The sequence below is a fragment of the Acanthochromis polyacanthus genome, chromosome 12 (genome assembly GCF_021347895.1).
Source record: "Acanthochromis polyacanthus isolate Apoly-LR-REF ecotype Palm Island chromosome 12, KAUST_Apoly_ChrSc, whole genome shotgun sequence".
NCBI lineage: Eukaryota > Metazoa > Chordata > Actinopteri > Pomacentridae > Acanthochromis > Acanthochromis polyacanthus.
In genome coordinates this window covers 14,720,918-14,744,694 of record NC_067124.1, presented here as the reverse complement: position 1 = coordinate 14,744,694, position 23,777 = coordinate 14,720,918, and the positions used below count along the sequence as shown (strand labels likewise).

At 38.9% G+C, this 23,777-nt stretch overlaps 1 protein-coding gene across 1 annotated transcript; it reads left to right on the top strand.

Moving 5' to 3' along the window:
• The first annotated feature begins 1,274 nt into the window (after window positions 1–1,274).
• Window positions 1,275–23,425, top strand: ddc (dopa decarboxylase). Its single transcript, XM_022205200.2, has 14 exons — window positions 1,275–1,434; window positions 3,554–3,761; window positions 4,482–4,595; window positions 4,707–4,826; window positions 10,024–10,158; window positions 12,735–12,878; window positions 13,326–13,392; window positions 13,717–13,811; window positions 15,298–15,365; window positions 16,921–16,997; window positions 18,448–18,467; window positions 18,565–18,663; window positions 20,253–20,354; window positions 21,876–23,425. Exons 2-14 carry the CDS (start codon window positions 3,561–3,563, stop codon window positions 22,074–22,076), a joined length of 1,443 nt encoding a protein of 480 aa, XP_022060892.1. The 5' UTR covers window positions 1,275–1,434; window positions 3,554–3,560; the 3' UTR covers window positions 22,077–23,425.
• The last annotated feature ends 352 nt before the right edge of the window (window positions 23,426–23,777 follow it).

Below are 23,777 nucleotides of genomic sequence, written 5' to 3'. Positions count from 1 at the left end.
ACGGATGGACGGAGGCCAAACATATCCCCCTTTTCCACTTCGTGGAGGTGGGGGATAAAAACCTTTCTACAGAATGGACTATGTTGTTCAATAATTTTCCATTACAGCAGATTTGTGCAACAGGGCTTATGCTTGCCAGCTGACTTTAAACTTATTTATTGAGTTGATTTGGAAAATCCAGAGGGAGATTCATAAAAATACAGATGTAACCTTCTGTCTACGCTTCCCAAAGACTTAACTGTAGTTGTTACATCTTGCTGTTCTGAGGAGTAATAGTTGCATTGTGGGGCTGCACAGTGGTTTGGTGGTTAGCACTTTTGCCTTGCAGCTAGAAGATCCCTGATTCGCGCTCTGGTCTTCCCGGGATCTTTCTACAGTACATGGGGTTTGCATGTTCTCCCTGTGCATGCGTGGGTTTTCTCCGGGTACTCCAGCTTCCTCCCACAGGAAGGTTGATTGGTAACTCTAAATTGCCCGTAGGTGTGAATGCAAATGTGATTATTTTTCTCTATATGTGGACCCCTGCAACCCTATTGAGGATTAAGTGGTATATAGATAATGAATGGATGGATGGATGGATGGATAGTTGCATTCCGTATAAGAGTTTTTGCAGATGTAACTAATTTCTACACTGCTCAAAGACAATCAAACTTATCATGTCCTACTATTTTAGGTAGTGACAGTTTTGAGGAGATAGGGATGATAACTCACTGAACCAGCTCACAAAGGTATTAATGGACACCTGCTAGTCTTCAACCCACCACTCCCCGCTTCCTGTTTCCTCGTTTCATTCTTTAACACTAGCAAACCCAAGAGTGGTTGGTACATATCACTATTGAATCCAGAGAAGGGTCATTTGACCCTAATCAGCATATCTTTTGTGAGCTTTGAGGTCCTTAAACAGGCAAAGTATTATTCTGCTATACCAGCCATGTCTCCAAATTATTGTTTTGCAATAATTCACAAAAATGATTTCCATTAAAAATTACAACAGAATCATCTTTTTTTTTAAAAAACAATGCTTGCTAATACTTTTTTTTTTAGAATATGACCATATTATTATTATTATTGCTATTATTATTATTATTATTATTATTATTAGGCATTGTTTCTTCAGTCAGTCATTTACTTCTGTGTTAAAATGTCTATTTGCATACGTACATGTGTGTGTCGAGCAGCTTTAGGAACTCCTTGTGATTCCGTGTTCATTGCGTTGGCCATGAGCCCTGTTCCCATTGGCTGGCTTGGTGGGGGTTGGTGGGTTGGGGCGGTAAATGGCAAGATAAAAGGAGCAAATGTCTCTTGTCTCTAAACACACACACAAATACGCTCAACACGTGCTTGGTTGCCTGTCCGTCTGTTTGTGGCCGCTACAGAAGAAGAAGGAGAGGATCCAGAATCTAAACACCGCTGCTGAGCGTCACACCTGAAAATGTGAGTATACACACTCACACACACACATCCATACAACATGTCTAATCCTATTTGAGATAAGGATAAGGATAAGGGCTCTGCTGCTCAACAAGGGAAAAAGATCTGCAGGGTGAAACACTTGTTGAATGATAGGGCACTCGTATAGCACAAAGGGAAATGTGTCATTTGAATGGGCAGTAATTTGTATGAGATTATAGTTAAAGGATTTGTATTCAGTCTAAGTAATTTGTTGTTTTAGTACTGCAATGAAGCATAGTTCCTGGTTTAAACTTGACATAGTTGTTACTGAATATTTTTCTTACATTTAATGTTTGATGTGATGAAGGAAATCTAGATGACACTGTTCTAAACAGGTTGATGAAACTGCCCTTTGGCTCTCCGTGTTGTTAGTCAATAATTGATTAACAACCGTCTTTGGAAACAGACCATAGACTCATGCCACCATGCTTTTCTGTCCGCACCAGACCGTAAAGTGAAAGTAAACTAAGACTGGCTTAAGGTTTAATGGGGTCAGTGGTTCATACATCCATGCAAAGGTCCCACAGTGTTCCTACTCTTAAGTGAATGAATGAAAGTCTCACGTCTCCAGAATGTGTCTTTCAGTTTTGCAGTTAAGAATACTGCAGAGACCATCCGAGTTCTAAACGGGTGACAGAAACAGAAAAATATGTAAACGAGAGGAGCTTAATTGGAAATGCAGCTGAATTATAAATGCAGGATTTGTGAGCACAGAGAGCAGGAGAAAAGTTAACAGGTGTGCACAATGATTAAAACACAAAAGGCAATATTAAAACACAATAATCCACCCAGTTCTTGTGTATGGGTTTCATATTGGTCTTCAATCTACTTCTCATCATCTGTGGTTGCAAAAGCAAAGCTAAAGATAGCATTAGCCACAATAGCTGCACAAATGTGTGCAAACATATGCTAATCTACTGTAAATGAAAATGAAATGAGATTACTGATTAGTTTAAAGTACACACACAGGGCTGCAAATCACGGCAACATTGTTCTGTTATTAAACATGTGTAACCAGCTATTTTGACACTCTTGTTGAGTAAAGGGCTCAGACAGCAGCAATTTCTTTTCTGTTGATTTAAGTATAAATTTCTTGGTTCAAAACTAACAACAAATGTGTTTTTCCCCTTTCAACATTTTTGAAGTAATTGCAGCTTTCACAAATAATATTTTAACTAATTTAATCTCAAATTCTGTGCTGCAAAAGTACTAATGTATGTTATATGTTTTTTTAATAGATAACTTTTTGTTATGCCTTATATTGCCACAGTGCAAGTAAAATGAAATATTATAAATTAGTTTTATAATGTTCAAAATGTAATGAGTTCAAAATTTGTTTCAAATGAATAAATGAATCAGCTTCTTGATTTTATTTCCATGACATTGGTTCATCCAGGGGCTAGATGGATGGATGGATGGATGGATGGATGGATGGATGGTTCTTTCAGGGTAAAGTCTTGAATGGTGTATATAATTAGTCAATCAGTCTGTAGCTTAGTTGATCTCGTCTTTAGGTAATCATTGATTTGGTCACGATCAGATACTCAGGACCTCACTTGGCAATGTGGTGGTTGAGACTTGGATTTGAAAGAACTACTCAGAGGAGAGATATTATTAAGACCTTTCACTTAATGAAAAAGGTCTCTGCAGAGGAAAGTAACTGAATTTCTTACTGCGCACCTACGTTTTTGTAAAACTAGCAAAGTCTAACTTCTGTCTCCAGTGTCCTCCGCTTCAGGCTCTTCTATCAGTTAAAATCCTCCATCTATGATTGCTGATAGTTCTGGCAGTCCAAAAGATGATTGAATGTTTACTACTATATGTGTTAGAGATCAGGGAACTTCTGCTAGAAACCAGATGTTGTTTCTGACTGTAAAAGATGATATGACTCCTGGTCAACCTGGATGGTTAAAGTTGGTTGATATTTCAGTGATCTACCCCTGTTATCATGAGATCAAAAGTTACTGTTGACTATGTGAATGTGTGTGTGTGTATGTGTTTTTATTTTATTTTTTTTACTCAAGAACTCAAATAAATCATTATTAAGTCACATCCAACCAGTTTAAATGTCAACCAGTGTTATGTCTGTGCTATGTTCCAGTCATATCATGGATGCAGCAGAGTTTCGGCGCAGAGGAAAGGAGATGGTGGACTATGTGGCCGACTATCTGGAAAACATAGAAAAGCGACCCGTCTACCCAGATGTAGAGCCAGGATATCTTCATTCCCTCATCCCCACCGAGGCTCCACTGGAGCCGGAGAGCTACGAGGACGTTATAAAAGATGTGGAGAGGGTCATAATGCCAGGGGTGAGCTGGTACTTTGTCTGACTCATTGATAAATGTGACATTGTAGATGTACAGATTCTCTTGTTCTGCTGTATTTCACATTTGTCTTAGATCATTTAGTGAAATAGTAGAAAAGACAGCTTTTCTTTTGACTGCTAATTTCCATAAAATTAGTACATGTATTAAATAATTCGACTACAACAAGTTGGGTCAGACACAGACAAAGCAAAACAATGTTTCACTTCCTAATCACAAAATATTGATGTTAATATGAAGGTGCCCAGCAGAGTTCAGATCACATGCTCAGCTCACTTTAACTGTTTTTTCACTAATAAGGTGACATTTTCCAGGGACATAAGCAGCTGCAATGAACATGCAATTCTGATGGATTTAATAATTAATTTAATCTCACATCAGCATGGTCAGGGTGTAATAGAACAGATTTACCAAGATAGTGATACATTTAGAGTTGTAAAGATAAAATATGTAATGGTTATATGAAATGACACATACTTCAAACCAAGTTATCCGCCGATAACCGAAGGTACTCAGCTACACGGTCATTGGGCTAGCAATCTGTTTAAGGACACGAGCAAGAATTTCATGGCAGCTAATGTCAATAAAAATAACAATGATTAAAACTCCAACAAAATACAGAATAATTCTGGCAATCACTTGTTTCCATTTAAAAAATGTTGTTGAACTTCACATTTACTATCTGAATGTTTTGTCTGTTCCCAGATCACACATTGGCACAGCCCATACTTCTTTGCCTACTTTCCAGCAGCTAGCTCTTACCCTGCCATGCTGGCCGATATGCTTTGTGGAGCCCTCGGATGTATTGGATTCTCCTGGGTAACAAGCACTTTGCTATGTGACCATAAAGTTCAAGACTGTTTGCATTCTAGTATCCATATGCAAACACAAAACTTTTCACATTTTTGTTTGTATTTGGGATGATTTTAGGCCGCCAGTCCAGCCTGCACGGAGCTGGAGACGGTGATGTTAGATTGGCTGGGGAAGATGCTGCAGCTGCCTGAGTGTTTTATAGCTGGAACACATGGAAGTGGAGGAGGGGTCATCCAGGTGAGTGTCTTTAATGTGTGTTTTCTCTAAGTCTGTGTTAGTTAAATCACCCTCCAGTTATGTTGGTTTGTGGGTTTTAGATGCACAGAAAAGCACTAAAGTTCTCACGTTTAAGGGATCAAACCTGCCTCTGCTCACATTTATGGTCTTACCTGCTTTGAATGATGCATCATAGGCTTGAACTTGAAACTTTATCTGCTTTTGTATTTCAGCAGGTTTTCCGATTCACATGCATTTTGACTCTAAAGGTGTTCATATGCACAAACAATTGGGATCTTGCATGCCTGTAATTATTGGCAATTTATGTGTTATTGATTTGTTCCCTCTTTCACTCTCCGGTTCAAACCAGCTGAAAATTGGCAGGAAATTGCCTTTTAATATGTCATCCACAGGCAGACAGATGACAGTGATGCTGCTGGGATTGTTTCGTGTGGAAAAAGGCTAAGCATTAGTTTAGTGTTCCATTGACAGAAACACAGAAGCTGGAGCAGAGGATGTGCGCTATATGTGTGTGTTAATGGGATGGTGAGTGGTGGAGCATGAGAGTGCGCTCTGATGACAGATCATTTCATGCCTCCTTTATTGTGACCTCCTGAGTGAGAGGGCGTGTTTGAGTGTGCTCATCTGGCTCATCGTGTTTTTGTTTCTGTCTTGCCACTGTCCCTTTTTTTTTTTTAGTGCAGCTTTCCGGTTCACTATGGCAACGAATGGAGCTCTTCTCACTGCAGCAGGGCTAATGAGTGTTGTGACAGCACATTGCCGGCCTATTTTTTTAAACCTTTTGTCAACATGTGATGATGGGTTATGGGAAAAGGTTGAATTGTGGAATGTATGAGTAAACGACCAGAGGAGCAAAGATTGCAAAGCTTGAGTTATGACCGGGTGGAGCACACTTTGAATTTGCCAAGGAGGACAGACAGGAGAGGTGCAATTATTCGGATTTAATACAGAATATGATTAAAACCATTAAAAAATGCCCATGAATAAAAAATATAGTTTTATCCTAAAAGTCCATTAAAATACAATAAAACAAATGGGCCAAAAATGCACAATATGAAAAAAAAAACACTTAAAACAAACTAAAAATGGCACCGTCCTTGAGCAGGGGGGGCTAAAGTGCAGTTGGGGATGCAGGCAGCCTTCCGATCCAGGTCGGTGAGGTCCCCTCGGTCACACGCACCAGGTCACACCGGAGGTGAAGGTGTCCAGTCAGCTCACGACGCCGCTTCACTCGTCTCAGACTTCCACCCAGCTAGCCGCTCTCTTGGCGCCCTCGGCGCCCCTCCAACGCTCTTCCCTCGGTGCCCGTCTCTCAGCGTCCTTCTGCTGCTCCTGTTCAGCTGCTTTATTCTCCTGGGCTTCAATCATGCACAGCTGAGAATGATTGCCTGGGACTCAGTGATTGGGGAAAAACATGTGATTCAGGGTAGTCACGGCAATGGCAGGTAGGTGGCAACAACTAATTACACATGCAAATTAACCCCAAAAAACACTCAGCAACCCAAATAAATCCAATACATGCACAAAAACCCCAAATAAACCATAAATACATGCAAAACAACCCAATAAACCATAAATACATGCAAAACAAACAAAAATATAAAGAAAAACACAAATTAAATGCCACATCCTTGTGCCGGCTCACAAACACATAGGGGAAATGAGATGGCCTAAACCACCCCTCTGGTGACCTTAGTCCCTATTTGCCCCTGTGTGCAGCATCAGATGGGATAAGACATAATTGAAGCCTAAAAGTCGAAAGTTTTGTTAAAAATATTAAAGACACATATATGCAGCTTGTTATTCATTGCATGCATCATCTTCAGCACAAGGATTGCATCCTATGCTTGTGCAGGGACAGTCTGCATCAGGACATGAGTCATAAAATGCCTGTTAAATTACATTTGAAAAAGAGCAGGCTGTATTTTAATCTTACTGGAAGAGGATGGACAAAAGCTTGAAAACTGCAAATGCTACAAAGTTCGAAGGGTGCTGTGTTCTCACAATTGTATCTCAGGGTAGTGCTTTAATGTACTTTGTAAGCAGTAAAAAGGCAGGAAGCACACTTGGATAAGTTTAGCCTGAGGTTTGCTTTTGTTATCAGTTTCACATGGCTCCTCTATTTGGTTCAGTCACTTGGATACAGCGCCTCATGTCCTAAAAGTCTCTCCATTTGTCTTGATGCATTTTATTCCTAGTAGTCTGTGTCAGAAACACAAAATAGCAACAACAGCAAACCCAATCACAAGTTAAAGTTAAAAAGAGAAATTTCTCACTTTATTGCAAATTTAAGATTTCCTTAAGGATTTATAAAACTCATAAATTGGAATGACATGTTCTTTTCAAGACCAGCTGACTGAGAGCAGGTTTGTGAAATAGCCATTTGAATGCCTGCAAACAGCTTTCTCCATGACTATCTTATAGGAAAACTGTCATATCCTTCTCTTAGCTCCACCCCAAGACTGTGATTATTTTAAAGAATTAAATACAAACCAGAGCTATTTTCCTCTATACCAGAATGATATAGAGTTCATTATGTAATGCAGAATGGTCTGGCTATGCAACAGTATTTGTTCATATGAGAATGAGAATTTCTTTTGCCATCAGAAGTGTCACCCTCCGCTGGAATTTAGAAAGAGTGCAGGTTTGACACACTTCTGCATTAGCTTCACTTTACAGACTTGAGGTTCTCAATGGAAATTCTATTTTTCACTGGTTTTACTATGTATTACTGCTGTGGTGGGTATGTTACTCTTTTGCAAATTTCAGATATTGACGGTGTCCTCTCTGATGTTTGTGCTGAGGACACAAACTCAAAACCGAGACGTTGGAGTTCACAGGAGGTTTTATCTTGTCTCTTGAGGGTCCACACCAAGATTTGTGTGGAGTGCCTCGTTAGTGGAACACAAGAAACTGACTTCCACCTTTATTCCTTCTGCTGTGGGGAAAATGAGAGACAAAGTTCCCTATAAGACTGTAGATTAATAAGTCAACTCTAACTGCTCCTCGCTTTATGCATAGCATTTTTCTTTAGTCAAGTATATAATACTTTCATAACTTTTACATTTTCAAAATCCCATAAATATTAAAAATTGTGACACTCGAATGTGGCATTTGTTTAGGTTATATCTATGGGATAAGCTCAGTCTGCTTGGACTGAAATCCTGGAATCACTGGTACATGGCTTACTATAGGAAAGATAAGTATTTTATAGAAATAGCAGTTAGGCATTACCTGATTATAGCACAGAGCAACTGTGGACAACTGGGGCAATTGCTCCTGTGTTATCTCACCTGATAGCAGCACAGTTACTGGGGCAAATGCTTTTGTGTTTCCTAATATAAACCAACCCAGTGCTGCACTCTTGCAGGCTACTGATACCAGACCGGTCACACTGTTCATTACAAAATAAACTGCTTTCTGTTGGTTTTCATGTTTCTGCCAGAACTGCTTCAAATTCCATTTGTCTGTCAGGTTTCCAACTGTTGTTACTGATGTGTTAACTAGCTTTATAGCCTCTCGAGGGTCGGTATTAAAGCCACTGCTTCTTACTCTGGAACACTTATTTTGTAGCATGCATTTTTACACTGACGATAACATTCCGTGTGTCATCGACCACACAGCGAACCAGGCCTTCTCCAGATTACAGGCTGCTTTTAATGACCTGTACAGCCCATCTTAATTAAAAATGGATTCTGTTCAAGCTCCATAAAGGCAAAAACGATGCATTTCACATTAGTGTGTACCACTGATGTTCCCAGTTCTTTCCATGATTTAAACCAAGATGTAACTGATTTATTCCAAAATGTGACCAGACCACAGATTGTCCTCCAAAACTCTTTTCGATTAGAAAGCTATAATTCTACTACTAATATAGCACTTTTCTACATTAAACAATCCACCATATAGTCTACATTGGAATACAAAGACAACCTGAGTGCTTCGTGTCACTACCTTTAAACCAGCACAGTGACGTTCAGTTCATTGATAATATTCGAAGGGATGCCCTGAATAAACAAAACATAACAACCTATCATACCCTTTATGCGTCTGCCTGTCTGGTAATTTGTGCTTATAGATTAAGAGATTTGAACGTTCACATGCTAATGTCCCCAAATACCTCAGAAACCACGTTTTACCTCAGTAGTGTATTAGGATGACTGCTTGACTCATTTTCTGAATAGAGTGATTTTCTACTCTGCAAAAGAAGTGGAAAGTGTCCCACAAAGACTGTACTCAGTATACTTTAAAAAATGAATGTGTTAGTCAGCCACAACATTAAAACTACCTACAATATATTGTGTAGGTCCCTTTCATGACATTAATTTAGCTCTGAACTATCGAGACATGGGCACAGAACCTCTGGAGAAACCAGACATTAGCAGTGGATTGTTTGTGGGCTGCAGGGTGGAGACCCTAGAGATCGGAGTGTTTGATGACAAAGTCTGTGCTCTGGACCTTTACCATGCTTCTTTGATTGTTTTTGAGAGGTTTTTGCGGTGTGATGGTGTGCATTGTTCTGCTTAGAGAGGCTAGAACAATGAGCTAGGTGGTACATGCTAAAGTAACATCTGCATGAATTTCAGGAACTGAGATTTCCCTGTCAAGCTTTGAATAGTAACAAGATGATCAATGATATTCACTTCACTTGTCAGTAATTTGAATGTTGTGGCTGTTCGGTGTCCTCACACAGAACGTAAATAACTTTATATACGTAATATATAACTTTATATCTATCACTAAGCAGACTTTAACAAATGCTGGTCTTAACTGGAGCATTCATTCCTGCTTTGGTTGACTGGAGTAATCTACAGCTCAATGGACATTTGTAGGGTTAAAGTTTGTAAAATGACAGCATCTTTGTCTGTAAATATTCCAAATAACCCTAATTATTCACCAAAATCACTCTCAAATTATATTTTAGATATGAATAGCTCATCCAGTTACTAAATTATGATTTTTTTTCATATATAGATCAAGCATTTTATTATTATATGATTTAATTTCATTCACTTGTAGCTGAAGCACGGTTTGGTTGCAGCTCCCAATAGTCCACTGTAAACATTAGGGTGAATATTTTCCCTGAAAAACTCCATGCATTTAACTGTTACTTCTGAAAATACAGGTAATGTTCACATTTGATATAAAATCTACCATTGCTGAACATAAGTTTCTGAACTCTTCTTTTCTCCAACAGGGCACAGCCAGTGAGGCGACTCTGGTGTCTTTACTTGCTGCTCGCTGTAAGGTGATTAGACGTGTCCAGGCAACCAACTCCAGTTATTCTGAGTCTGACGTCTTCGGCAAACTGGTGGCGTACACCTCTGAGCAAGTAAGAACAAAAGGTATTTCTTTTTGTATTTGAGGGTTAGTTTCTAATTTGCTTGTTTTTACCAAAATTCTTTACATGCCAGATTAATTTGTCATTATTTTATTATTCAACTATGTAATTGTAAATAATTTTGACTTTGAAAGGATGTACAGGTAGTCACAATGTTTTCAGGCACATTTATAGTGGGTACGGAAAGTATTCAGACCCCTTGACATTTTTCAGTCTCTGTGTCATTGCAGCCATTTGCCAAAATCAAAAAGTTCATTTTATTTCTCATTAATGTACACTCAGCACCCAATCTTGACAGTAAAAAACAGAAATGTAGAAATTTTTGCAAATTTATTTAAAAAGAAAAACTGAAATATCACATGGTCATAAGTATTCAGACCCTGTGCTCAGTATTGAGTAGAAGCACCCTTTTCAGCTAGTACAGCCATGAGTCTTCTTGGGAATGACGCAACAAGTTTTTCACACCTGGATTTGGGGATCCTCTGCCATTCTTACTTGCAGATCCTCTCCAGTTCTGTCAGGTTGGATGGTGAACGTTGGTTGACAGCCATTTTGAGGTCTCTCCAGAGATGCTCAATTGGGTTTAGGTCAGGGCTCTGGTTGGGCCAGTCAAGAACGGTCACAGAGTTGTTCTGAATCCACTCCTTTGTTATTTTAGCTGTGTGCTTAGAGTTATTGTCCTGTTGAAAGTTGAACCTTCGGCCCAGTCTGAGGTCCTGAGCACTCTGGAAGAGGTTTTCCTCCAGGATATCTCTGTATTTGGCTGCATTCATCCTTCCTTCAATTGCAACCAGTCGTCCTGTCCCTGCAGCTGAAAAACACCCCCACAACATGATGCTCCCACCATGTTTCACTGTAGGGATTGTATTGGGCAGGTGATGAGCAGTACCTGGTTTTCTCCACACATACCGCTTAGAATTAACACCAAAAAGTTCAATCTTGGTTTCATCAGACCAGAGAATCTTATTTCTCATAGTCTGGGAGTCCTTCATGTGTTTTTTTGGCAAACTCTATACGGGCTTTCATGTGTCTTGCACTGAGGAGAGGCTTCCGTCGGGCCACTCTGCCATAAAGCCCCGACTGGTGGAGGGCTGCAGTGATAGTTGACTTTGTTGAACTTTCTCCTATCTCCCGACTGCATCTCTGGAGCTTAGCCACAGTGATCTTTGGGTTCTTCTTTACCTCTCTCACCAAGGCTCTTCTCCCACGATTGCTCAGTTTGGCTGGACGGCCAGGTCTAGGAAGAGTTGTGGTCGTCCCAAGATTCTTCCATTTGAGGATTATGGAGGCCACTGTGCTCTGAGGAACCTTGAGTGCTGCAGAAATTCTTTTGTACCCTTGGCCAGATCTGTGCCTTGCCACAATTCTGTCTCTGAGCTCCTTGGGCAGTTCCTTCAACCTCATGATTCTCATTTGCTCTGACATGCACTGTGAGCTGTAAGGTCTTATATAGACAGTTGTGTGCCTTTCCTAATCAAGTCCAATCAGTTTAATTAAACACAGCTGGACTCCATTAAAGAAGCAGAACCATCTCGAGGAGGATCAGAAGAAATGGACAGCATGTGAGTTAAATATGAATGTCGCTGCAAAGGGTCTGAATACTTATGACCATGTGATATTTCAGTTTTTCTTTTTTAATAAATTTGCAAAAATTTCTACATTTCTGTTCTTTTCTGTCAAGATGGGATGCTGAGTGTACATTAATGAGAAATAAAATGAACTTTTTTGATTTTGGCAAATGGCTGCAATGACACAGAGAGTGAAAATTTTCAAGGGGTCTGAATACTTTCCGTACCCACTGTATTTGAAGTTCAGATGTGTACTTTCAGCATGTTGACTGAATGTTGACTCAAACCCAAATGAAATACAACACAACAGTGCATTTGCAAAGTCTCGGTAACATTTTCCATAAATGTGAAGTCATTTATGGTGAGTGAGAAGGGAAGAGTTTTTTCTTGAGTGAGACAGGAGGTCAGTCAGGCAGTAGCTGGGTCTGATCAGGTTTAATACCAGGCTGGCTCTGTGATTGGGTTAGGGAGCTGCCTGAGGGCTGCACAGACCTTTACAGGGAAACCAGTTAGTGTTTTCCAACTGTTTTTTTCAAGAGCAGTGTTCTATTATCCAGTGTACGCATCACTTTAGTAGATATTTATTTTTTGAATTAAGTTATTTGGTTCAGTATGATGCAAAAAGTCATGATGAAATCTGCCTCTATAGCTTCTTCTTGTAATCTGGACTATTTTTACGGCAGAAATTTAGCAATATTAACTACACTACAATAAATATGGCTCTTGTTAGTCGACTTACAGACTTTAACTTTAGTAGAATATTGTTTGACTTTAAACATTATAGTATTTAAAGTACTGAACTGAGTAAAGGTTGTTCTCAGGTTTGACATGAACACTATCCTTTCTTAAAATTAACAAATAATTATATCACATAACAGCATTTAGTATCTCAGATGTGACGGTAAGACAGAAGGTTTATGTTCTTCCCAAAGCAGGAGGGGATCAAACAACTGGCCTACTTGGTGTTTCTCATTGATGTTGCATCTCTTTCCTCTTGAGGCTCATTCCTCTGTGGAGCGAGCTGCTCTGATTGGAGGAGTGATGATGAAGCAGGTTCCAACAGACGACTCCTATGCTGTCAGAGTGGACATGCTTAAGAAGATGATAGAGAAGGACAAAGCAGCTGGACTCATCCCTTTCTATGTGAGGCAGCACACAGATCAGCTTTAGTATTGTCTGTTACTCCATGAAAATAAACATGTCTGCTATTGGACTGCTTTTGCAACATGTGAAAACCAAACAAACACTTATACAACCATTCACTGAGCTGACAGCAACGATGATACAATTTGTGTGTGATGCAGCTGTACATGGCCCGAGGCTTCTGCTGAGGGATAACGTTGTTTCTGCTGAACCTAATGTATGTCTGTCTGGTTAGAGACAATAATCCCCGTCTCATCTGGAGCTACAGATCACTATCAGTGAACAATACTGAAGAGGCTGCAGCTCTGAATCACTTTTGTGTCGAAGATGATACCTTAAAAACATGTTTAGGTCCAACTGGTTATTGTTGTGGCAGTGAAAATAGAAACTGGTGCAAGAAACAAAGCATGTCAGGGTGTTGATGATTTGTATATGTGTGTTTTTCAGTTCTGTGCGACTCTGGGCACGACTCCATCATGTGCTTTTGATCACGTCGTCGAGCTCGGGCCCTTATGTGAGTCATCAAGTTGCAGCTGCAGACACTCTTTTTTTTTTTTTGGTCTCCCAAAAGCAACAGGACTGTAAAGATCTACTGAACTTATTCAGACATATTAATCAGTTGCTAGCTTTACAAGTACATCGTGACAAGACAAATCCAGAGCAATAGTAAGTTAATGTATAATATATTTCCTGCAACCTAAATTGTTTTATTGTCCTCCATTGTATGCGTTTGTAGTAATTCATGTAAGATGGTGTTTATTCCTGAGATTGTTAGATATAGTTTGTAAACGCTATTTTTTAAACACATAGTAATCTCTCTGCTTCTGGTCTGTTCCAGGTAATGAGGAAAACATCTGGATGCACATTGACGCAGCATATGCTGGGAGTGCATTTATCTGCCCTGAATTTAGGCCTTTATTGAATGGAGTTGAGGTATGTGAAAATATCCACACTTTGATGTTTGTATAGTGCACTGGCACACAAACTAACATGATTAGTGACTGTGTCTTGAAAAAATACCTTTGTTTCCTAGCACAAAATCATATGATAAGAAAGCCTCACAAGAAAAACAACAGGGTAGGATTTTAACCTTTGGCATCCCGATATTAGTGTTTTTTAAAATATGGCCAGAAACTTGAGCTTGGCATCTATCTGCAAAGATACTGTACACATTGGCACTGAGCAAAAGAGGAGCTATTCCAGTTTAATTGCATGTGACATATCCCTCATTCCATCTATGAGAGGGAAAACTAACCATGTACTGCTTGAAAAGGGCATAACGTTAATGTCAAGGAGGAAGCATGCAGGACTGAGTAATAGGCTGAACAATCGGTTGAAGACGCAAGAGCATCAATCCGCCTTTTGAGGCTGCTGAGGCAGCTGTTGCTCCCCAAGCTGTGCAGAGACGCAGAGATAAGGACAGAGTAATTTCCTGAGGCAGCGTTAGACCTTTATATATCACTGTTTATTAGACACACAAGTTCAAACAATGTTGGTGGGCAGACAGAGAAAACAGACTTGACTGTAAAAGGACCAACTGTGGTTTCATCTTTACTGAAAGCTGCAAAAATCTGCCACTGGGTTTGCAGAGTGACACATTTCCTTCCCATAACCTTGAAAAATTCTGTAATATTATTTTAATGCCATGTGAAACTTTAAATTCAGGGTCTTTCTTGAAAGAGATGGATGGAAAGAAAAGGGTCTCAAACTTGTTTAAGTCATTTTAGAACATATTTAGTACAATTCATATACTGCACAGTAGTTGTAGTTCATAACTTTGAAGCATTACAAGGTCAGTTAAATTACTGGACAATGGCCTGAAGGAGATCGCAGTCTGTTTGGATGAGAGTGCAACCCTCCTGGATGGTCGGTTGCTAGGATATGAGTGATGGGCAAGCAGGCAGCCAGCCCCCTTAGAAACAGTCAGCATGGCAACTGTCAGCCAGGAGTCTGTATCATATTGTCTCTCTTGGTCATGTTATTGCATCCATGGAGGTAGAGGCAAGGATATTACAAAAGATAAGCCAACAAAAAGATGACAGGAGATTAGGGATGATTTGTCTCTCTTTGAATAAACGGTGCAAGGAAAGGGTTATTTCCAGTGTCCTCTGCAGGCTGTTGGCTGCATGTTCCTCTTTTGCATTTCAAATGAACGGTGCCTGCTTTAGTCTAGATAATACTGTCACATGCAAGATTACCTGTGTGTCAGTCATGGTCAATAAAGATGTAATAAGGTGTGTGTTTTTGGAAGAAGAAAATTTTAATAATTGTTTTGTCTGCTCAATTTATTTGATCTTTCACTGAGAACAACTGTGATTACTTAGTTCATTTTAGTTATTTTATCATTATTCACTGGAGTTCCAGTGAAACATTTAATAGTGTGGCTTCATCACTGTATTGTTCATATTCTTTTCTCAAGTTTGCTGACTCTTTCAACTTCAACCCACACAAGTGGCTTTTAGTCAACTTTGACTGCTCTGCAATGTGGTAAGTTTTCCAGCAAATATCAAAGTCCAAACTTTTTAACGTTAATGCACCTTTATGCTACATTTATGGACAAAATCCATGTGTATTCAAGTGACATATTTGCCATAATAATAAGTACATCAGTAATAAATAAAGACCCGTTTTCCAAAAGAAGACGTATCATTTTTACAGTAATTTTTTGTATCGACTTTGCAATGACTCGTGGCACCATAAAGTAACAATGACTACTGATAGATTTCCATCTGCACCTCAGTCATTTGCGCAGTAAAAATAGAACTATGCCTTCCACCTGCCCCTTCTGTCAACACCAACAAAACCAGGCATGCTCTGCACAAGACGGAAACCGTTTCAGATCCTGTTATATGGTGAAGGAAAGGGGTTCTTATAAACATTTCCATCACCTCCTGATGTGACTCATATGATTACTGAGATACCGTTCTGTTGTACACAGTTGTAAAAATGATTTTATTCACAGGCAGGTTTTGAATCACTGGGATCTAAATGTCTTTGACCACTTCAAAAACCTCTGATCATTTCATATAAAATTGAAATTAACCACTTGTAGGTTTTGAAAACATTTAAAATACAAGAAGTCAGATAAACAATGAGGGTTTTTCTCAACATCACCTCAAGGCTAGACAGCACATTGTGCTCTAAATGGCTTTGTATTAAATGGATCAGTTACATCCAAGTGATCAATATCATCAGATGTTCAAAGACGGAGAGAAAGAAAAACAACTTCATTATACAATTTCCTGAATAAAGAATGCCAGGCTCTTATCATTTCTGTCAAAAGAAGGCTGTCTTGGAGAATAAGTGCATTTCTAAACCATCTCTGTCCTTATTAAACTAAGCCAAATACTGGAAATGACCTATGACAGTGACAGCGTTGAAGTCTGGAGCTGTTTTACTGTCTCTTCATCTGCACTGAATGGATAAAAACATTGACGGAGGAGAAGCTGCAATCCATTATTCAGCATATAGTTTTTTTTTGAGCCAAAAACCACCTCAGAACTATGTAAGAACTGCCTAAAAACCAAAGAAAAAAAGGAGTGCGAGCTGTCCACCATAGTAACCTGACCTCACTCTAGAACATTGTCAGATCATGCTGGGATAATTTGTACAGTTCATGCTCAGCTTCATGTTGTCATTAACATAAAAGAAATCAAATACTTCAGCATTCTGAAAGTCATTTGCAGTTTTCTAAAATGTATCTTTTCAGTCAAATGATTAAACCGATGTTACCATTTGTAATTGAAAATATGTTTTAAATTTAAGACAAATACAGAAGAGAATTCCAACTTTTGGATCCCGATGTATCGTAGTTTGTGTTTATAATTTAAAAACTACAGTGCTTCACAAATGCAGCACTCAGTTACTGTATTGTTGTATTGTTGAGAGGTATTAAACTTGTATATACACAATATATTGTGCAATATTTTATAAAATATATATTACAGGGCCATAATTGTAATCATAAACATTTTAAAATCTGTTATTCTGACAGACTTTCAAAGCATTAAATGACCTTCTAAGACTTTATTTCTACCAACAGGGTGAAGAAGAGAACTGACATCATCGGAGCCTTTAAAATGGAACCGCTCTACCTAAAACATGAAAACCAGGAGTCAGGTAGAAGCATTCAATTCATACACACAGTTCTGTTGAAGCATTGTACCAATGTCCTAAAATACAGTGTAGCAAAGTCTAATGCAGGTGAACATAGACTAAATGGTAAATGGGGACATTATGGGATGGTTGAAAATAAAGAGTCTGTTCGGTCTGTCATAAGTATAGAATTATATACATGGGTGTGGGTGTGTAAATGTTGGCTTCTGAAAGTCAGTTTAATAATTTCACAATCCAATCATATCTGAATTTATAGTATGTGTGACTTAATGAATAAACCCCATTGTCATGTCTTGGAAATGTGATTGTGTTTAAAGACAGACTGCAATCACTGAGGATGCCTGTAGGATCCAAATTAAAATATAAACCATTACGATGTAACTGATATAATTCAGTGTCTGTGTGAATGCGTGCTGTTGTGCAGTCTCCCAGTCTACAGATGGGCTGAGATTTGCTCTATAATTTGCTGGACAGACGAGCAGACAGAGAGAAAGACAGGCAGCTTCTTCCCACCTCGCTTAGCCACCTTACAAAAGCCTTCGCTCATTCAGTCTGGACTCTTCAATCTAATTAGTGGTTATTAGCACAAGCTAACACCAGACCTTCATTCTGTGGAGATGAGCTACCTGTAGCTGGCAGTCTCTGTGGACTGACAGCTCTATGATCAGTGAGGTAGAGGTGGGCGGCAGCAACAACACCCGGACAACGGATCCAAAATAACAGCAAAGAAAAAGAAAGTTTTAGAACAGATACGTTTCTTAAGACAAAAGTATGCTTAGTGTTAGAGCTTTATTGAGTCATTTTCTTAATATAGTCTGAAGAAGAAATATCAACAATTACAGCATTCATTGTACAGAAAAAAAGACATAAAAGACATTATTTCAGCATGTGGGGCACTAAAAAATTCTGCAAAATATCAGGTTGATAGACATGTTCTTATTCTTTTGTCAGTACATTATCTAAATTTATAAATATATTTAGTTTCATTTGTTAAATAAAAAAAAGTATTCATGTAAATGTAATATATTTGTGGGCATATTTTAACAGCATGTTTATGTTAAATAATGACTTTTTTCTTTTTAAAAATTGGACATCTTATGGTTATTCACAATTGCAGGTTTTTGAGTATTTTTGAATATTGCATATCTATTTCTGTAATTTTTACATAGCTTTATCTGTTTCAAAATGTAGACCACCACATTTTATCTATCTATCTATCTATCTATCTATCTATCTATCTATCTATCTATCTATCTATCTATCTATCTATCTATCTATCTATCTATCTATCTATCTGTCTGTCTGTCTGTCTGTCTGTCTGTCTGTCTGTCTGTCTGTCTGTCTGTCTGTCTGTCTGTCTGTCTGTCTGTCTGTCTGTCTGTCTGTCTGTCTGTCTATCTATCTATCTATCATACCATGTAATCAGCAGTTTTATCTATTTTTCTTTCTACAGGGCTGATCACTGATTACAGGGTAAGATGTTTATTTACAATAGTTAATCGTACCACCAACACCTGGTAATATTTCAGCAATAACGACCCTCCTGCTCTCATCCTCTTCCACCCCTCAGCACTGGCAGATTCCACTGGGAAGGAGATTTCGCTCTCTAAAGTTGTGGTTTGTCTTTCGTCTGTATGGACTCCAAGGAATGCAAGCTCATATACGCAAGGTAGGCGAGCGATTGAAAAGTGGTGGCACGCATGATTAAAATCCAATCAGTGCTTTCATTTGTTCAACTGCATACATTTAGAATATAAATGTTATGATTTTGCAGGTTCGTTCACAAAATATTACTTAGGGGATGTTCTCTAAAATCTCAGCTGAACAACTATAATCCTGATTAAGATGTTCCAATTTAAATGTGCTTTCTTACTTATTTTGCACTTAAAGGTTAGTGCAATTCTGACAGTAGTGATCTACCTGGGTCCCTTTTTACACTATTGCTCAGCCTCCACTCTGTTTCTTTCTCCATTATTGCTGAGTAAAGTAAACACTTCTGACAATCACATATACCTTCATGCTAAATGCCACATCCATCCCCGTCCCTCACCTCTCCCCTTCTAATCCTCCTTAAGTCCCTTCTTTGCCGTCTCTCCTTCAGCATCCTGCATCCTGTCATATGTTTGACCTCTTACTCATTTTAAAGAAACACTTCCTGCTGCTTTCCTGTCTGTTTGCTGCTTGTCTTTTCTTCTTTAGGCATGAATCCTCGTCCTCTCCCTCCTCCTCCCTCCAGCCTGCTCTGTCAATCAAATGAGTCTGTTTTGTGTTTTCTCTCCATTTTAAATGAAGTGGCAGCAGCATCCTCGCTCCCTGCAGCTATAACAGGCACACTACTTTACTGCACATGTCTTTTAAATCAGAACAATTACCATGTCATGTTTTTGCTGGTTTGCTAAACCTTTTTGCTGTTTTGATTTTTAAATAGAACCCCTGTAAAAGAAAACATAATCTTTGTTATTTCAACTTTTAAATTAACTTCTGCCTGGTATACAATAAATTCCAGGAATTTTATGGAAAAAAAACTTGCTGGAAATGAAGAAACAAGGGGTTGTCGGTCATTTAGGCTCAGCGTCTGGCTTCATTTGAAGGAAGTGATGAAGTAAAAACTCATATAATTGTGATTACATACACTAATGCATTCACCATGCATTTTGCTTGTAATTGGCCTCTTTGATCTTAAGTAGATATAATATAATGTAGGGATATGTTTGATCGTACAATCAAACTGACGGAAATGGCATTTTATGAAAGTAAACTTTGATAAAAGCTCTTTCACGGTTGTTGGCTGATCAGTGCTCACCAGGAACTGCCTCCTCCGAAGACATGAATTATCACAAAGCACGCTTGTTTAATCAGTTGCTTTTGGCTATTGATGATTTAGGGGATAGTGAGGGTTTGCACCTCTGCTAAGTCAATGAGAAGAGTTTTCACTGAGAAAAAGTTCTTTGAGCTGCATGTCTGTAAAGACTGTGATACAACACTGCCATCTAGTGAAAACCGTAAACATGTCAGACAGAGATCCTGCATGAAGGCAACAAGTTGACGTGGATGTTTCTATTCCTGCAAGTAATCCAAATAAACAGCATAAAACATAGGATAACTGCTTATTGAGCTTTAACTTGCCCGTTGAATTTACTGTGCTGTTATTTCTAATCGTCTGAGATAACCTCACACATGGCTACTTTGATTCTTGTGCACGTTACCTCAACAGTGCAGGATTCTTTGCTCATTATAATCTATGTCCTCTGCTTACAGCACGTAGCTCTGGCCAAAGAGTTTGAGAGTTTGGTGCGGGCAGACAAGAGGTTTGAGATCTGTGCTGAAGTCATCATGGGGCTGGTCTGCTTCAGGCTCAAGGTAACAACATCCAACATTATGGAGCTGCTGTAACTTGACATTTCCAGTGGTCTCTTAAGATATTTAAGATAAAATAACATAAGATAATCTTTATTACTCCCCATGTCAGGGGAAATTTCCCATGTTACAGCATACAGTGAGCAGCAATATACAACAATATTTTCCTATCCTGTTAAGGCCAATTTACAATAGAATAGAATTCCTTTGTCATTGCTCATTGTGAAACAAAATTAATCCGCAATTCTATATCAGATACGTCTAAAAGTACAATAAGATATAAACAAACATAATATATAACATCTCCTAGAAAAAAGTAACTTGCAAGTGATTCTATGAAAACAGAGGGATAGCTTCTTCTTTTAAAGATAGCTTATTTGGTATATTAGGAATTTTAAAACAATAGTGTAACAACTAATTGCACTTCTGGATTTTGCACATTACTGAACATTTAGGAAAATGCATAGTTTGAACAGTGCAAAAATAATACAGAAAGTGTAGTTGTATGTATATATATGTAAACGTGTAGTAAAATTTTACTGTGACATACACATAATTTCTGTACTGACACATTGATCACCTAAAATATATTGGACATGCATATTAAGCTCCTTCTTGCATGTAATGTGATACATGTGGAAAAAGTATGGATGAATAGTCTGAGCCATCTGCCCTTATTCTGACCCCTTAAACTGTAGCTTTTTTACTTCAAAAAGTTCCACCTTAAAAAAACATCCCAAATTGAAACACATCCATCCATCCATCCATTCTCTCTACACCGCTTTAACCTCAGTAGGGTCGCGGGGGGTGCTGGAGCCTATCCCAGCTGACTCGGGCGAAGGCAGGGGACACCCAGGACAGGTCGCCAGTCTGTCACAGGGCTACATATACAGACAAACAATCACACTCACATTCACACCTACGGGCAATTTAGAGTAATCAATTAACCTCAGCATATTTTTTTGGATTGTGGGAGGAAGCCGGAGTGCCCGGAGAAAACCCACTCATGCACAGGGAGAACATGCACACTCCATGCAGAAAGATCCCAGGTCCAGGCCGGGACTCGAACCAGGGATCTTCTTGCTGCAAGGCGAAAGTGCTAACCACTACTCCACTGCGCAGCAAATTGAAACACAGTACCAGTGAACTAAAGACACTTGGGAGGAATTTGAAATAAAATAAGCTTTCTAATTATTAGTGTTATAATAATGAGACAGTAAACCTGTTCTGAAAATTCTGCTTCTCGCCCAGACTTAATACAACAGAAATGACAAACAACACTGTTACATCTATTTTGAGTACAAGGTGGCCTCTTCAGTGAATGTGTGGAAGTTCGCAGGCATCAAAAACATTAGAATTACAGCATGTTCCATACTTTAATTAGTCACCTATACGATAGCAAAAGATTTTATTTGGAGTCATAATAGCCCGAGGACAACTTGAGGGTGAATTAGTCACCTATGTGTGCATGTACAGGCCAGATAAAAAACAACAACTTGAGCTTCATCCTTTCCCTCCTCTCAGGGCTCCAATGAGCTGAACCAGAACTTGCTGAAGCAGATCACCGACAGCAGAGAGATCCACCTGGTGCCTTGCCAGCTCTCTGGACGCTTCGTCCTGCGCTTTGCCGTCTGTGCACGAACCACCGAGTCCAGCCACATCCAGCAGGCATGGCGGCACATCACACAGCTGACCTTTGAGCTTCTGCAGGAGCCCAGTCATTGACCAGAAGGCTGGTGAAGAGGCTGTCCATTCTGATGCCTGAACGAGGACCAAAGTTTGGACAAATGTTCTAAGTTTCATTTTGCAGATGTAAAATGTCATAAAGGGAATGAACAATAGTTTCACTTCACATTCAGGTGTACTTCTGTCTGCAATTAAGTATCCAATTTGGTGAGTGGTGGTCATAATTATGCCTTTTAATGTGTTTGGCATTGCAAATTGAGCAATATGAAAATACAAATCTACAGAAATCCTAAATAACATTAGAGAAAAAGATGCATGTCCCCAATATTACATTTTATATCTGCAACTTTTCCTTCCGTTTAGTGAGCTTCACTGTTTAATTGTGCTATTGTCCTGATCATAGTGCTCTTATCTCCCTGCAGATTTGTTTATGCTGGTTGTGTGATAGTTTTTGAATTTTGCATTGAATGTACTGTATGTGACTGAATTTTTGAGTCGGTGTTTGTCTACAGTTTCTGTAGGTGCCTACAGACCCAGCTTCATAATGTCTGTATATATTAGTGGAGGGACTCGTAAAGAGTGAGGTTAAAGAAGTCTTCTAGTTATCAGATCAACCCCTTTTATAAGTGCATTCATTTATTACCTAATTTGCAACAATAGTTATGTTTCATATTTAATAGCAGAAAAGGGCCAATCATTTTATTTTTTACAGTTTTTTTTTATTAGAGTTTTTATTAATTCATATTGTGTCTTATGCACAGTGGATCTGCGTTTCCTGAACTGTGGTACAAGACAATCATTGAATCCTTGTAAGTCAGAGGAGAATGAGAATTAAATTGTGCTACTTTTTGGGGTAAACCGAACAAGTAATGGTTTCCCCAGCTGAGCTTTTCCCCAGTTGTCAGAATAAACTGTATTCTATTATAATTCTGTATGAAGACAGAAATAAATGATCAAATGAGTCAAAAAGGAAAAGGTTTTAAATCTAAGCTGTAAAAATTCATGACATATTCTCTGACTTCACAAACTCTGCTCATATATTCTTGTTCATATTTATCACCGTGTTCACCATCAGTCTGGGATCTTTCACATCACTCACATGACGTCATTATGCTTGTTTAGCTTGAAACCTTGAGATGTAAGACAAATTCTCCTGATGAACAAATGTGACTAAAATGAGTCTCCTGCCTACTGACTGTGATGGTTTGTAGGCTGCTGAGGTTTTACATCCGTCTGACAGTGGTGTGACCTCATCACGCTGTCTTGTTGTTGAATCATACGATTGTGTCATCAGCTGCTATTACTGATTCAGGTGTTTTGTTTTTGGCTTGGCTGTGGGCTGCATGCAGTGGTGTGGGTTCACTGAATAAAGTCTGCTGTTGTGTGCATGTTGTGTTTTTAATCCTCATTGAAGGTTTGCAATATACCAGGATCAATCAGGGCATTAATACAGCGTTTAACATCACGCTAATGTACTTATGTTCTGTCTGGACATAACAATGGCTCAAATGGAAACCATAACATATTAGACACAAATTCAGCTTGTGTCATAATCAGCGTTGTGAAAGTATCGGATGCAGTCAGTGACTTTGTTGTTCAATACATTATTGAAAAGGTACTTAAAATGCAGCCTGATATAATAACACTGCTGTGCTTCAATGTAGGTGTACTCAATTAAAGATGACAAGCATAAACACACACACGCACACACACACACTCACAACTAACATGCTGCGCCAA